The sequence below is a fragment of the Xyrauchen texanus genome, chromosome 6 (genome assembly GCF_025860055.1).
Source record: "Xyrauchen texanus isolate HMW12.3.18 chromosome 6, RBS_HiC_50CHRs, whole genome shotgun sequence".
Lineage (NCBI taxonomy): Eukaryota > Metazoa > Chordata > Actinopteri > Cypriniformes > Catostomidae > Xyrauchen > Xyrauchen texanus.
The window spans coordinates 43,226,325-43,241,984 of record NC_068281.1 but is presented as its reverse complement, the minus strand read 5'-3'; the positions used below and the strand labels follow the sequence as shown (position 1 = coordinate 43,241,984).

Sequence of the window (15,660 nt, the reverse complement as noted above, 5' to 3'; positions counted from 1 at the left end):
TTTTTGATAAAATCTAGACAGGCCCCATTTCCAGCAGCCATCACTTCAACACCTTATCCTTGAGTAATCATGCTAAATTGATAATTTGGTACCAGAAAATCACTTGCCATTTTATCAAACACAGTTGAAAGCTATTTGGTTCATTAAATGAAGATTAACATTGTCTTGGTGTTTGTTTTTGAGTTGCCACAGTATGCAATAGAGGTCAATATTAGGGCAAAATAGAAACAGATTTCTCTAGAAACTCATCAGTCAATCAATGTTTTGAGGAATGAATGCTATGCAGTGCTTGAAATTGCCAAAAAACTGAAGATTTTATACAAAGGTGTACACTAACGTCTTCAAAGACAAAGGACAACTGGCTTTAACAAGGACAGAAAGAGATGTGGAAGTTCAGATGTACAACTAAACAAGAGGATAAGTACATCAGAGTCTCTAGTTTCAGAAATAGATGCCTCACATGTCCTCAGCTGACAGCTTCATTGAATTCTACCTGCTGGAAAACAGTTTCATGTACAAGAGCAAAGAGAAGACTCAGGGGTGCAGGCCTCATGAGAAGAATTGCAAGAAAAGGTACTTTTGAAACAGAAAAACAAGTGTTCTAGTGTGATCATTATACCGTGAAATGCTGCAATCTTAGTCTGAATTTGAGCTGTGTGCTTTAAATAAATGTATGAAACATACCACTCATACACTAGAAACTCCACAGACATTGTGAATCATTCGCATCAGATGAGGTGGCAGAGCACTAATCCACTGTGAAGCACGTTATTACATGTAGTCTATATCACAGCATTTGAGCTTTAACGATCACACTGGGTCATGTAGCGAACTGTTTATCTGACAAAACGATTGAGGCTTCCCTCAAAACCTCACGTCAAACTAAAAGCTCACTTAAAAATAAAAGCATGATAAATAATTTAAGATAGGCACATGAAATTGAAAAGATTACAACAGAAATACAAATGTATAGTAAAAATGTCATGTTCACTATAGTAATATTAATAATAATAATAATAATAATAATAATATACAACAGTTAGTTCCAGTCCTCGAATCTGATTGGATGAGACGTTCCAAGAGTACTTATGTCTCAGCAAATCAGCACTCAGACACCTCACTGTTTGCATTACACCGCTTGTGTTCGTGTCGTTCTAAACTAAAGTGTAAGAGTAGAGCAGATGTGTAAAAAGCTTGAAGTGGCTCTTTACATTTATTTTTGTGACATCGCAGATTTTAGCCAGCAGGTGGCAGCAAAATAAATTGTGTAAATGAGTCAGCTGAGTATTTTCATTCATCATAATTTCTTGGATTACTACAACACTACTAAAGCTGGAAAATAGCTTTAAACAGCTTAAAAGTAACAACTTCAGCATTAAGGGTCATCACAGCTGAGAGACACAACAGACAAATTAATTACACAAACTCAAGGTCCAGGACAGGACATACTATTCAAAATGGTGGAGGACGTTGTGGTTTCTATAATGATCGGCTCTTGCGCACCGGCTACCGCAAAATAGGAGGAATACCCCCACTTGGACGGCAATTTTTCCACAGAGAAAATATGATGTATTTGACAAAAATGCCATTATCTTCTGAAATCTGACTAGCACACTATATTATCTCTGCTTGGGAGTGGCAACAGATACAGGTGATCTCACACACACACACACACACACACACACACACACAGGATTTGTTGCGTAGGAAAGTAGTTCCATGCACAATGCATTTTTTGTGATGTACTCAGTTTGTCCTCATTTTTAAAAATGTACTTGTTCATTGAACTGTTGTATATAAACAATATCACACGAGCAAGAGTGCGATATGGTCCTACATCAGCACTGCTGTGATTACCTATGGGACTCTTGCTCGTGTGATATTGCTTAAATAAATAATCTTTAATGGATAATAATAATAAAAACTAAGCAATATATCCCAAGGAAGAGTGCATTTGTATGGAATAAAAGTTTGTTAAAAATTGAAAATGAATCGTCCCATTTTTTACTTGTTAAAAGCTTATAGAAGTTAAGAATGAATTTGATTAGACACCATTTTGATGACGAAATTAAAGTTTTAAACATGAAAATCTTGAAAAATAATAAAAAAAAAACATTTGAGAAAAGAATTTGGGGGAAAAAACTGATTTCAGTTGGGCCATGCTTAAAACATTTGAGCATGATTAATTGAGAAACATACATATCTTTTCATTTATTATCTACATTAAAATTGAACTTTAAATACTGCAGGTTAAAGGAGTGTGTTAAATAGCACATTACCATATTAGCACATGTTTGCTGTGGTAACGGAATTGTTATCAACTACTGAAATTTTGGTATCGTGAAATCACTAGCTGCCTGTTAGGTTTGTAGGGTATGGATGGAGAATCATGAAGTCATTGATTCTGAATGCAATGCACACATTCTTGCGAAGGGTCATAAAACCCCCACTCATGTGACTCGCCCCGCACCCCCCTCCTTAGATGAGTAAGGAATGTGAAAAGTTGAGAGAGACACACACGTTTCTCACATTTAAAGCCCAGAAGGGCTTATGTTTAAGGAAATATGTTTTTATCCCCGTAGGCTTTGGTATTTCTGCTGTATATCAAACTAGTAAGATTGTTTAGTTGTGTAGTAAAACTCTGAGGATATATATATAGAGTCTAAGAATGTTAAACCCACTTTTAAAGGTACCAAATATACTTTTCTTGGTATCAAATCAAAGCTTACGACTTGCCCGAGCTGAATATAAATATATGGTTACGTTAAAAATGTATTCTGCTATGTTTTTACTGTCTTTTGAGTGATTAAACCCAAAATCCTGACCCGGTCATAAATTATGCAAATGACATGTAAATGAGCCTTGACAGGACAAAGAAACAATCTCGCGCCCAAAACGGAGGGGTCTCATTGGGTCACTTCTCCCAGAGGAGGCGTGACCTCCCTGCCTTAAAAGTCAAGCTCCAACCTCTCTTCTCTCCCTCTTAGCCCTCTCTCTTCCTCGCTCACTCTTAGCCTCTCTTGCCCTCTGAGCCTTGTGCTCTCTCACTCTCTCGCTGAATCATGCCAAACTAGAAGGCCCCAAGGACTCCCAAGCGTGTGCCAGGCTACGTACGGCCTTGTCTCTGATTCTCACTGGTTCTCTCTCTCATCAAGACAACATCAAAGATCAACTGGAGCCTCAACAAATTGCATCAGGACAGTTTATTTCAAATGGGACATGCAAGTATCAAACTTAGTCTCATTATTTGATACATTAAGTATCCTTAACCCCTTTCTAAAAAGGGTGTGTCAGAACTAATTTTGATGGTTTGCTCAGGCTGTTGATCTGCTGAACTTCAAACAATGCTATAACTTCCTGTATTCTGCTTCAGCCCTCTTTCCCTTGGTAAACTGTATGAATGTATGTATATGTATGTTAGATTAGTTTAAATGTTTAGTCTAGTTAATAAAGTCTTGTTCATGTCACATGTAAAGTTGTCTGTGTCTCAAGCTCATATCTAAAGTCACTAATCATAGATTTTGACTACTTGCTCTTAATACTTAGTAAGAAAGACATTTCCCTTGCCCCGAAATGTACATTTCTATTAATTAATTAATAACCAAAATTGAGTGTTCACGGGATGAACCGAGTATTTGGTTGTAATGTTAATGTAGCTACATCAAGTTAACCCGATTAACTGATCCAAATATTCATAATCGATTATAACAAGTTATGATTGATTATTAATATTTCATAGAACTGATTCACTACCTAACGGTGGAAGAATATAGAGCTGATTCGCTACAGGTTTCATATCAGTTAAAAAAATTCTACTACTTACAAGCTTTGAATGGTCTAGCTCCTCGTTGCTTTTGCTAGCTTCTATGGAGCTATAATCCATCACATTCTCTAAGGCCATACAATTCTGGCCTGTTAATAGCACCTGATAGGGCTGCATGATTTGGACAAAAAGTCATAGCAGTTATTTTGAAAAATATTGCGATTCCGATTTGAAATGCAATATGATAATTAAAAGACTTGTATGTGATTTTTTTGAGAATCGAATTGAGAATTGTTTTTTCTTCATATTCAAATTGTACCTGTCCACTGGGTACATGTCTTTGTCCAGTTTGTGAAAGGGTCTCAGCCCATTATTCATCATTATTCTTTTTTGGTTCCCAGTCTACTTGAATATCATATTATTGTATTATAATATAACATTGATAATGATGATGATACTATATTTCTGTAATAAAATCTTAACTTGCATGAGCTATTGCTATGCTGTTCAGTTAAAACATATTATTGTTATATTTCTATATTATTATATTTCTATTAATTGTGCAGGCCTAGTACCTGTAAATAAGGATCTACCCCCACAAAAGGAGGTAGATCCTTTTCTCGTTTGGCTCCCAAATTCTGGAATAGCTTTCCTAGCATTGTTCGGGACTCAGACACACTCTCTCAGTTCAAGTCTAGGCTCAACTCATCTCTCTAGCCAAGCATACCCCTAATTTATCCCAAACTCTATGTTATGCTGCATTAGTCAGGTCTATTGAAATCAAAGACTCTTCTCATATTTTAGAACTCTGCCTTAAAATGAAGTGAATGGCATCAACACTAACATTATTAATTGTTTTTCTCTGTCTCATCCGGAATACCTATCCTGAGGCAACCAGAGTCTGCTTTTTACAACTTTTAAATTAACTCAACTAAAGAGTAACTCCAACATGAATCAGATCACGTGTTCTTTATTAGAATGCAAGGCAACCTGTTTAGAGAAATCAAAGTTATTTTCATTATATGTGCGTGCGAAAGAGAAATGCAAAAAAATTGCACCACACAAGTAGTTGCAAACATAGTGTAAATGTAAAATAAATTAAAATCTAATAAACCCAGAAGTTAAGAAATCATAGAATAAAATAAGAAAACTGCGAAATATTTCTTAGCCAATTAAGGTATTACATTTTACAGCGTGTAAAATCAAATTCACCCCATTCAAAATAAATGAAGACAATCCTCTTCTGTGAGCAATGTTCCCATTATTACGATTACTCCCCTGGTTTATATGTGAGGTGTTAAGGAGAGATTAATAGGATAGTAGTACTCTTACGAGAGGTTCTCTCATATTGCGTAAGCTAGCTTATGCTACGCGAAAGATTCATCTTTTCTGAGATATTGAAGCCAAAAAATTATCCTTAATTTTTGTATCCATTGTCAACGCAGTGCGGCAGCTGCAGACCTTGAGCGGGCTAGCTAGCGAGCTCATAGGTTGCTCTGCGGCAACTGCTGCAGCCTATAGACGAGCTTGGGCGAACTCGCATCCAATGAGAGGCGTCCAGCGCTCACTGCATCAAAGCCGCCAAAATGGGCGTGACTTGAGTGCATATAAGCGTAGTTCAGTAGGCTGGAACCCTGATTTTCATCTCTTCAGCGAAGCTCTTCGCATCGCTGACCTGGAAGCCGCGTCGCCGTTCGAGGGGCATCAAGCAAGCATGGACAGCGCTAGAAGAAGCCGGCCGTCTCAGCCACCTTCAGCCATCCTGCGAGCTACGCCATCCGACGACGTATCCTTATATTCAGCAAGCTAGTTCTCACGAACTATTCACAAAAGAGTACGAGCGTCTTTTTCAAGATGCCTCGCTCCACTTGCGCCTCATGTCGTGCCCTTCTCAGCACAGGAGACCGCCACATCATCTGCGCTCTCTGCCTGGGACTGGGGCACGCAGAGCTCGCCCTCACTGAGGGCGGATGCGATTTCTGCGAGGAGCTACCGATGTCGACCCTGCGGGCTCGACTCGAGCGCTCAAAGCAGAAACCGCCCGCCGCCTTACCTTCAGCCGCGCAGGAAGAAGCGCCGCTCACAAAGGCTGCCGGAAACTGTGGTTGAAGCGACTGCCTCGCCGGAGCCTCTCCCTCGAGCATCGCTTTCACCCTCCCCGCGCCGGAGTCGAAGGGGAGTTAACACGCCTCCTCACACAAGCCGTCGACCGCCTCGGGCTCGAGTGGTCACCGCCCCCTGAGCAGGCACCCAACAGACTCGACGGCTGCTTTCTTCAAAGCCATCACCGCTCTACACCCGCGGCCCGGGCCGCTCCCTTCCTGCCGGAATTACACACGGAGCTTGCAAAGTCGTGGAGCGCTCCTTTTCAGCCAGGTCCGTTCCCACGTCTCCACCTCTCTCGCGTCGGTGGACGGCGCCACTGAGAGAGGCTACTCCTCCATCCCCCCGGTCGAGGACTCGGTAGCAGCACACCTTTGTCCGCCCTCCGCGAGATGGCGTTCCAAGCCTGTGCTCCCGTCTAAGGTCGAGAGTGGGATGAGAAAGGCAGGCACCCAGAGGCTGTTACTGATCTACGAAGCGCGACAGACCTCGCCCTTCGCGCTACCAAAGCTGCAGCCCAAGCTCTAGGGAAGTGCATGGCCTCGCTGACTGTGACCGAGAGACACTTGTGGCTAACACTAGCCGACATGGGAGAAGCAGAGCGCTCCACATTCCTCAACGCACCACTCTCTCCGACCGGTCTCTTCGGCTCCGCGGTGAGTGGCAATGTTGACCGCTTCTCAGAAGTCCAGAAAGCCACCCAAGCCATGAACCTCTTCCTGCCGCGTCGCGCTAGCTCCTCTGCAGGCCGCTCACGTGATCAGCCTCCTGCACGAGCCTCTTCACAGTGCCCAGTTCAACAAACTCAGACTTCTCAGCGTCGACAGGGCGGCCGCCCTCGATCAGCGCTCAGACAGCCGCCGCAGACCGCCGCCCCAGCGGGCCTCGATCTAAGATAACGCTGAAACCCGAGCAGCCGAAGTCTTCCTAACTGTGTTGAACAAACGACGGCTCAGTCCCGCCGCGGCCGGACCACCGTCAAAGCTTCGCCCCCTGTCAGTCCCCTTCTCTCAGGCTACTGCAGTGGTGAATTTAGCAGCCAACAAGCCGGTGACACTGCCCGCTTGCCTGCACTCAAATGCCGTTTTCACGGCGACCCAAATAAATCTTGTAAAGAGCAAACATGTCTTATGTGTAGAAAATGTGCCCACAACCCAGTGTTCACCCCTACACACAAGCATAAAACATCCCGTGCCCCTATCAGAGCACGCTCTCATAAAGCGGTTATGAACCGCTCGAGCGTCAGAGTCAATGAAGGCGCCCACAAATGCGTGTGCGCGCCCATTCTCTGGCCGCTCTGTCACATGACCAGCCCTATGTGTAGAAAATGTGCCCACAATCCAGTGTTCACCTCTACACACAAGCACTGCATGTCTCGTGTCCCCACCAGAGCACGCTCACATAAAGCGGTTACGAACCGCTCGAGCGCTAGAGTCAATAAATGCGCCCACGAATACGTGCACGCGCCCATTCTCTGCCCGCTCTGTTACATGGCCAGCAAACATTCCTCTGTGTGTAAGTCCCGTGCCCATGACTATGCTTGCGCATCACGTAACAGATGTGACTCTTTCCCCATTCATTCCAATCGGAAGTCACTCACAAAACAGCCTGTTCATGCTGTCTGCGAGCAATCATGCATAAACACACTAAACGCACTCACACATTTTGTTCAGCTCTGTGTGCGGCAATCAGAGTGAATTGGCCATTCACCCTCTAGCGTTACGCTTCAAAGCGTGGGAAGCTATTCCAGGGATATCCAAGTGGGTGTTAAGCACAATACAACAGGGCTATTTGCTACAGTTCGATCGCCGCCCTCCTCGCTTCAGAGCCGGCTCGAAACCACTGTGAACACGGAAGCAGCGTGCATGCTTCGTTCAGAAATAGCAAGCCTTCTGTGCAAAAGGGCCATAGAGAAAGTGCCACCCTCTCTGAGCTGAGTCGGGGCTTACAGCCGTTATTTTCTTGTTCCCAAGAAAGACGGCGGCCTCAGACCCATATTAGATCTCAGGGTTTTGAACAAGGTGCTTGCAAAAGACCGTTCAGAATGCTTACAATCAGGAAACTCCTCGCGCATGTGCCTAGGGGACTGGTTTATTTCTCTCGATCTGAAAGATGCATACTTTCAGATTCAGGTAAATCCCGTCACAGGCCATTCTTGAGATTCGCCTCGACGGCAAGGTTTATCAATACACCGTCCTCCCGTTCGGCCTGTCCTTAGCACCTCGTACTTTCACGAAGTGCATGGATGCGGCGCTCGCACCCCTGCGGAGTCAGGGTTTGCGAATTTTGAACTATTTGGACGACTGGCTGATTATGGCACAGTCACATATGGAGCTTCTGTCTCACAGAGCAGTTTTCCTCAGCCATCTGAACAGTTTGGGTCTTGCAGTCAATTGGACCAAGAGCTCACTACAGCCCAGTCAGACAATTTCCTTCCTTGGAATAGAACTAGACTCCGTGGCAATGACGGCTCTCTTATCTACACAGCGCGTGCGCCGTGTTCAGCGACTAGCCGCATCTTTTCAGATGAACAGCCTCACGCCTCTGAAGAAATTCCAGAGAGTGCTAGGTTACATAGCCTCAGCCGCAGCAGTACTTCAGCTGGGTTTACTGCACATGCGCCCGCTTCAGCATTGGCTAAACACCCGCGCGTCTCGCCAGGCTTGGGCCACAGGCCGCCAGCCCATCAAGGTGACTCAGACCTGTATATCAGCTCTGCAGCCCTGGACAGTGGCCGAATGGTATCAGCGGGGAGTGACAATGGGAGCTGTATCTCGCCGAAAAGTCATCTCGACAGACGCGTCCAACACGGGTTGGGGCGCGGTCTGCGAGGGCTCTCCGGTTTTCAGCCTATGGTCAGTTCAGGAAAAGCTCCTTCACATAAATTGTCTGGAAATACGCGCTCGTGCGCTTTCTCCCGGTCATTCAGGGTCACCACGTCCTGGTCCGTTCGGACAACAGATCTGTGGTATCCTACCTAAACCGTCAGGGCGGTGTCAGATTCAGGAACCTCTTCCATATGACGAAACGCATACTGAGTTGGTCCCAGTGCCACCTGCGCTCGCTGAGGGCGACGCATGTACCAGGCCACCTGAACGACGGCCAGGACAGACTGTCCAGAGACAATATTCCCCCAGGGGAATAGTCCCTGCACGCTCAAACAGTCCAGACGTTATGGCACCTATTCGGCAGAGCAGAGATAGACGTCTTTGCGTCCAAAGAGAACTCTCACTGCCCAATATTTTTCTCGAAAAGCGAGGACGCGCTGGCCCAGGACTGGCCCAGACGCCCGCTTTACGCCTTCCCTCCCGTCTCGCTATTGCCACAGGTAATGCAGAGGATCAGGGAAACGCGTCACTCGGTGCTCCTCATAGCCCCGCATTGGGAGAATCAGACATGGTTCCTGGAGCTTACGCAGCTGTCACTGACAGCGCCGTGGCCCATCCCAGTGAGAGCAGATCTCCTCTCTCAAGCTCGCGGCACAATCTGGCATCCCCACCCAGAGCGCTGGGCGCTGCATGCGTGGGTGATCAACGACTATCCGTCGCTCTGCCAGAAGGAGTAATAAACACCATCATACACGCTAGAGCCCCTTCCACGAGAAGACTCTATGCGTCAAAATGGTCTGTGTTCTCAAAATGGTGCACCGACAGAGACCTGGACCCGCGGACATGTGGGGTGTCGTCGCTGCTCGTATTTCTACAAGAGCTGCTGGATAAGGGCAGATCCCCATCCACGCTCAAAGTGTATGTGGCGGCCGTTGCGGCGTTCGCTGAACCCCTGCACGGCCAGTCATGGGGTAAAAACGAGCTGGTCATCCGCTTCCTCAGGGGAGCTAGAAGGATGAACCCCGCGCTCCCCATCGGTTCCTATCTGGGATCTTTCTATAGTTCTCGAAACTATGAAAGCCCCCTTTCGAACCACTTCAATCCGTGGATTTGAAATACCTTTCACTCAAAACCGTTTTTCTGACTGCCCTGTCATCAGTCAAACGTGTGGGAGACCTTCACGCGCTGTCTGTCAGCGCTGCGTGTCTTGAGTTTGGACCAAGTGACTCCAAGGTCATTTTAAAGCCTAGACACGGCTATGTTCCCAAGGTGATCGGTACTCCTTTCAAAGCACAGGTCATTTCCCTATCGGCGCTGCCAGCACCCGATAGCGAACGCGACGCCAATCTCCTTTGCCCGGTCAGAGCACTGAGATTGTATACTGCGTGCTCCGCCGCTTTCAGACGCTCTGAGCAGCTTTTCGTTTCGTTCGGAGGGCGCACCAAAGGTCTCGCCGCCTCGAAACAGACACTATCTAGATGGATAGTGAACGCTATTGCTGCTGAATACGCGTCAAAAGACCTGCCATGCCCGTTGGGCATTAGGGCTCACTCCACTAGAGGCATGGCATCCTCGTGGGCATGGTCCAGCGGGATTTCCATTCACGACATAAGTGTGGCAGCGGGATGGACTTCCCCCTCCACCTTTGTCAGATTTTATAATATGGAAGTGCCCGCTCTGCAGGCAAAACTACTAGCGGTTTAATACGCTACAGCTCCCCTGGTGAGCTGCACTGATGGGACACATTCCACACAGACCGGCACCGCCGCTCTGTCGTTCCCTTCCCACTATGTGCTTATGTATTACACAATCAATGACCCGCATTCTTGCCGGCCAATTATTATTTCCCCACTCATAAGGGCTCCCCGGGTCCCCCCTTAATTCCCTGGGGCTCATACAGTGGATGCTTGGCGCGCACGGCGTTGACAATGGGTTCCCGTAGCGTAAGCTAGCTTACGCAATACGAGAGAACCTCTCGTGAAGAGAACGTATCGGTTACCTAACGTAACCTCGGTTCTCTCTAGATGAGGGAACGCAGTATTGCGTAGCCGGCCGTGCTTCGCGCCACCAGCGACTTTTCGCTTCAGTCAATGAAAACCAGGGTTCCAGCCTACGAACTACGCTTATATGCACTCAAGTCACGCCCATTTTGGCGGGCTTTGATGCAGTGAGCGCGCGGACGCCTCTCATTGGATGCGAGTTCGCCCAAGCTCGTCTATAGGCTGCAGCAGTTGCCGCAGAGCAACCTATGAGCTCGCTAGCTAGCCCGCTCAAGGTCTGCAGCTGCCGCACTGCGTTGACAATGGATACAAAAATTAAGGATAATTTTTTGGCTTCAATATCTCAGAAAAGATGAAGCTTTCCCGTAGCGTAAGCTAGCTTACGCAATACTCGTTCCCTCATCTAGAGAGAACCGAGGTTACGTTAGGTAACCGATACGTTTTCTGGAGTCATTTGCTGATTCTGTCTGACACTGAGAGTTGTCTCAGATCTGCGTTCGGGATGCGCATAAGCATAACAGGCTATAGTTATTAAGAGTATTTATTTATCGTAAAGGTTCTCCCTATTTCAATCCATGTTTAGAACTCACACAGAGCTGAATATAATATCAGTATCTAATGTCAAAATTGGTAAACACATTATTCGCAGTAAAATAACGCATTAAACATTTGAAATGAATCACGTAAATAAATGAAGGCGTAAATTCCGACAGCTCTGTTTTAAATGTGCAAATAGGTTTCCTGACACTTTTTAAAATACCAATAAAGCTAGCTGAATCCAGAATCTTAAAAAAAATATTAGAGGCATATCTATGAGTCTCAACTGGGCAGAAGTGTGTCTTTTACAGGTTAACATGAAAAGTACGGCAGAGCAAGTCTTTTAATTTAGCACTGACGTTGTCCATGTAACGATATGCGATCTGAACTGTCCAGTTATCATTGACTGATGCTACGAAAGGTTAGTGGCAACAGGGTCAATGTTTAAATTGTTTGAGAGCCACACTACAATGCTTGACGTAAGCGGAACGTAGGTCAGGGTAAATGTTAAAGGTGACGCTTCACTCCATAGAGCTAAATGTATTTTGCAAATTCGGTAGGTCAATGGCTTATTTACATTTATGCATTTGGCAGACGCTTTTATCCAAAGTGACTTACAGAGCCCTTATTACAGGGACAATCCCTCCGGAGCAACCTGGAGTTAAGTGCCCTGCTCAAGGACACAATGGTGGTGGCTGTGGAGATCGAACCAGCAACCTTCTGATTACAAGTTATGTGCTTTAGCCCACTATACCACCAACACTCCCCTGCAATTAAGCTGATCAATTCATCAGTGTGAGAAGAAGCTCTAATTGAACTATTTTAATTTTACAGCTCCTTTGACTTTTATAACTACAGCCACCAAATCTGGAAAACAGACTGAAGCTTTGTTACCTTAATGTTCCTCAGACATTTAATAAATATCAAGAATGGACACCAACCTATTTGTTCCTCAGTATCTTGATTTTTCAGTCTGAATAGTTCTGAAATACTGACGTCTTCATTCTCCTCTTTAACAGGCTCCATCTTTTCAGGGGTCCGTAGGCAGATTCAAGGGGGTAGCTGGTGTTGGTTTTTCTTTGTTAAACCTATAAAAGAGAAATTAACACTTAAAATATTAGGGCCTTATACTTCATGCATTAATATCTAGCTGTTTTGTGCTCTGATGGTTTTCACGCTTCTACGAATAATGGTGTTCGCTCACATATAAGTGATTACATATTTGTTGAGCTTCAATGATGGCCAGGTATTGAACTGAACACGCATTATAAACTCTGCTATTCATTTAATACACTACACTGAGAACAGAAAATGGTGTAAGGCACTCAAGTCAGAAGTAAAGATCCAAAGCTATATTATATTATTTTATGTAACTTACTGAAAAGGTATTCAAATAGAAGCTTTAATATGGAAATGTTGGTCATGGATGCTGCTTTAGGAAGTCATTTGCCATGGCATTATATAGAGGGTGCATGTGTTTAGTGACAGTAAACATTTCTTGGCTCATTTTTAAAAATTAATTATAATTAAAGGGATAGTTCACCCAAAAATGAAAATTCTCTCATCATTTACTCACCCTCATGATATCTCAGGTGTGTATGACTTTCTTTCTTCACCAGAACACATTTGAAGACAAATAGATAAATATCTTGGCTCAGTAGGTCCTTATAATGCAAGTGAATGGTGATCAGACAGCATAAACTTCATCCATACTCCAACAGTTAAATTAATGTCTTCTAAAGCGATACGATCACTTTTGGTGTGAAAAAGCTCAATATTTAAGTACGGTTCAAAGTACTTTCAGTAGGAGGACCTCTGTACAGAAGCTTCATCGGTTTCTTTACTCACAATGGGGCATTTTGTGCTTGTCCTTGATGTCTCAACTGTTGAGCTCTCATGAAGCTTATCGGAAGCGTTGAGATTACAGTTAAAAAGATCTTTTTCACACAAAAAGCATTCGTGACCCTTTAGAAGTCATGAATTTAACCGCTGGAGTCCTATGGATGATGTTTATGCTGACTGTCTGTGATTTTTGGAGCTTCAAAATCACCAATCAATGATCACCATCCACTTGCATTTTAAGGACCTACTGAGCTGAGATATTAAGCTATTCTCTACTTTCCTTTAAATGAGTTCTGCTGAAGAAAGAAAGTCATACACATCTGGGATTTCATGAGGGTGAGTAAAAGATGAGAGAATTTTGGGGTTAACTATGTCTTTAATTGAATATATATATATATATATATATATATATATATATATATATAATTATTTTTAAAAAATACAGAATAAGCTTTTAAAATATAGAATTGGTACCCCTGTACAAATTTAATCTGGTTGATTGGTATAACTGTTTCTTTATGTTTTCACATGTTTTGATGCATTTTGAGGAATGCAGAATCTGTTGCATAAATCTACCTCTGTGTGTCTTTATTTTTATATATGTACATATATAAAAACTCAATGGGGTTAAGATCCATAACACTCTTTTCCAAATATCTGTTGTCCAATGTCTGTGTTTCTTTGCCCACTCTAACCTTTTCTGTTTCAAAAGTGTCTTTTTCTTTGCAATTCTTCCCATAAAGTACACTGGCAGCCAATATTTTGGAATAATGTACAGATTTTGCTCTTATGGAAAGAAATTGGTACTTTCACCAAAGTAGCATTCAACTGATCACAATGTGTCAGTCATATACAATATAGTCAGGACATTAATAACATGAAAAATTACTATTAACTTAAACTACTTCAAAGAGTACTCATCAAAAAATCCTCCATGTGCAGCAATGACATCTTTGCAGATCCTTGACATTCCAGCTGTCAGTTTGTCCAGATACTCAGGTGACATTTCACCCCACGCTTCCTGTAGCACTTGCCATAGATGTGACTGTCTTGTTGGGCACTTTTCACGCACCTTACACGTCTAGCTGATCCCACAAAAACTCAATGGGGTTAAGATCCATAACATTCTTTTATCTATCCAATTATCTGTTATCCAATGTCTGTGTTTCTTTACCTACTCTAACCTGCACCCCTGAGTCTTCTCTTTACTGTTGTACATGAAACTGGTGTTGAGCGGGTAGAATTCAATGAAGCTGTCAGCGGAGGAAATGTGAGGCGTCTATTTCTCAAACTAGTTTAGAGAAATAATTTAGTTGTACATATGGCCTTCCACATCTCTTTCTGTCCTTGTTAGAGCCAGTTGTCCTTTGTCTTTGAAGACGTTAGTGTACATATTTGTATGAAATCTTCAGTTTTTTGGCAATTTCAAGAATTGTATAGCCTTCATTACTCAAAACAACGATTGACTGACAAGTTCCAAGAGAAAGCTGTTTCTATTTTGCCATTTTTTTTTAATCTAATATTGACCTTAAGATATGCCAATCTATTGCATAATGTGGCAACTCAAACACAAATACAATGTTAAGCTTCATTTAACAAACCAAATATCTTTCAGCAGTGTTTGATGTAATGGTAAAAAATTCTCTAGTACCAAATTATCAATTTATCATGATTACTCAAGGATAAGGTGTTGGAGTGATGTCTGCTGGAAATGGAGCCTTTCTATATTTGATCAAACTTTTTTCAAATAGTGATGGTGCTGTTTTTTACATCAGTAATGTCCTGACTACACTTTGCGATCAGTTGAATGCCACTTTGGTGAATTAAAGTACCAATTTCCTTCTGAAACAGCAAAATCTAGACATTATTCCAAACTTTTGGCTGCCAGAGTACATAATACGAGGTCTCAGAGCATTACAAAAACAGGTTGAAACTATTACCTAGCTAATCAAATTACGTGACCATTACATAACTGCAACGTAATATGATGACCAAACATTCGACGTGGCAATATAACTGATTACATTGTGACAACCGGAAAAGTGAAATTCTTGGATTCATAGCCACAGTGTAACTTTGGAACTGGTAACTTCCATTTGGAACTTCAGACGGTAATTTTTGCTTTTAATGATCATTCTATGGGCAGACAAGACATACAGTATTCTAACCTAATTTATGTCCTCATTTGCCCAACATTAATTTAAAGGCTTTTTAAACAGCTGTGTGTGTGAATAACGAATGCAGACTCAAAGTTAATGTACTTCATTTATTTTGACAGAGAACAGAGAAAAAATGCAACAATAAAATAAATGAAGACATGGGCAATTACAATGAAATTACAAGCCGAAATGACTTTTGTGCTCATATTAAACTGTACCAGTTTAACACCTAATGCCTTGAATTACATTTGTTGATTTAATTTAAAGCCATTTTAAGGATATATAAAAATGGTAAATTACTTTATTAAAATATAATCTTCAGATCTACAATTTTTTTACAATACTAATTATATTAAATTAAAGCAAAAAAATACAGACAAACAGACAGGTGTGCAGCATTTCTGCCTGGCCTGCCACTAGATAGATAG

At 43.0% G+C, this 15,660-nt stretch overlaps 1 protein-coding gene across 4 annotated transcripts in view; it reads right to left on the bottom strand.

The window, feature by feature from the left end:
- Positions 1–15,660, bottom strand: part of LOC127644915 (gastrula zinc finger protein XlCGF49.1-like) — a 38,951-nt gene that overhangs the window by 12,896 nt on the left and 10,395 nt on the right. For all 4 annotated transcript variants that reach the window (XM_052128369.1, XM_052128368.1, XM_052128371.1 and 1 more), the window contains one exon: positions 12,173–12,319. In XM_052128369.1, coding sequence (XP_051984329.1) covers positions 12,173–12,257 — 85 coding nt within the window. In that variant the 5' untranslated portion in view covers positions 12,258–12,319. The remainder of the gene's footprint in view (positions 1–12,172; positions 12,320–15,660) is intronic.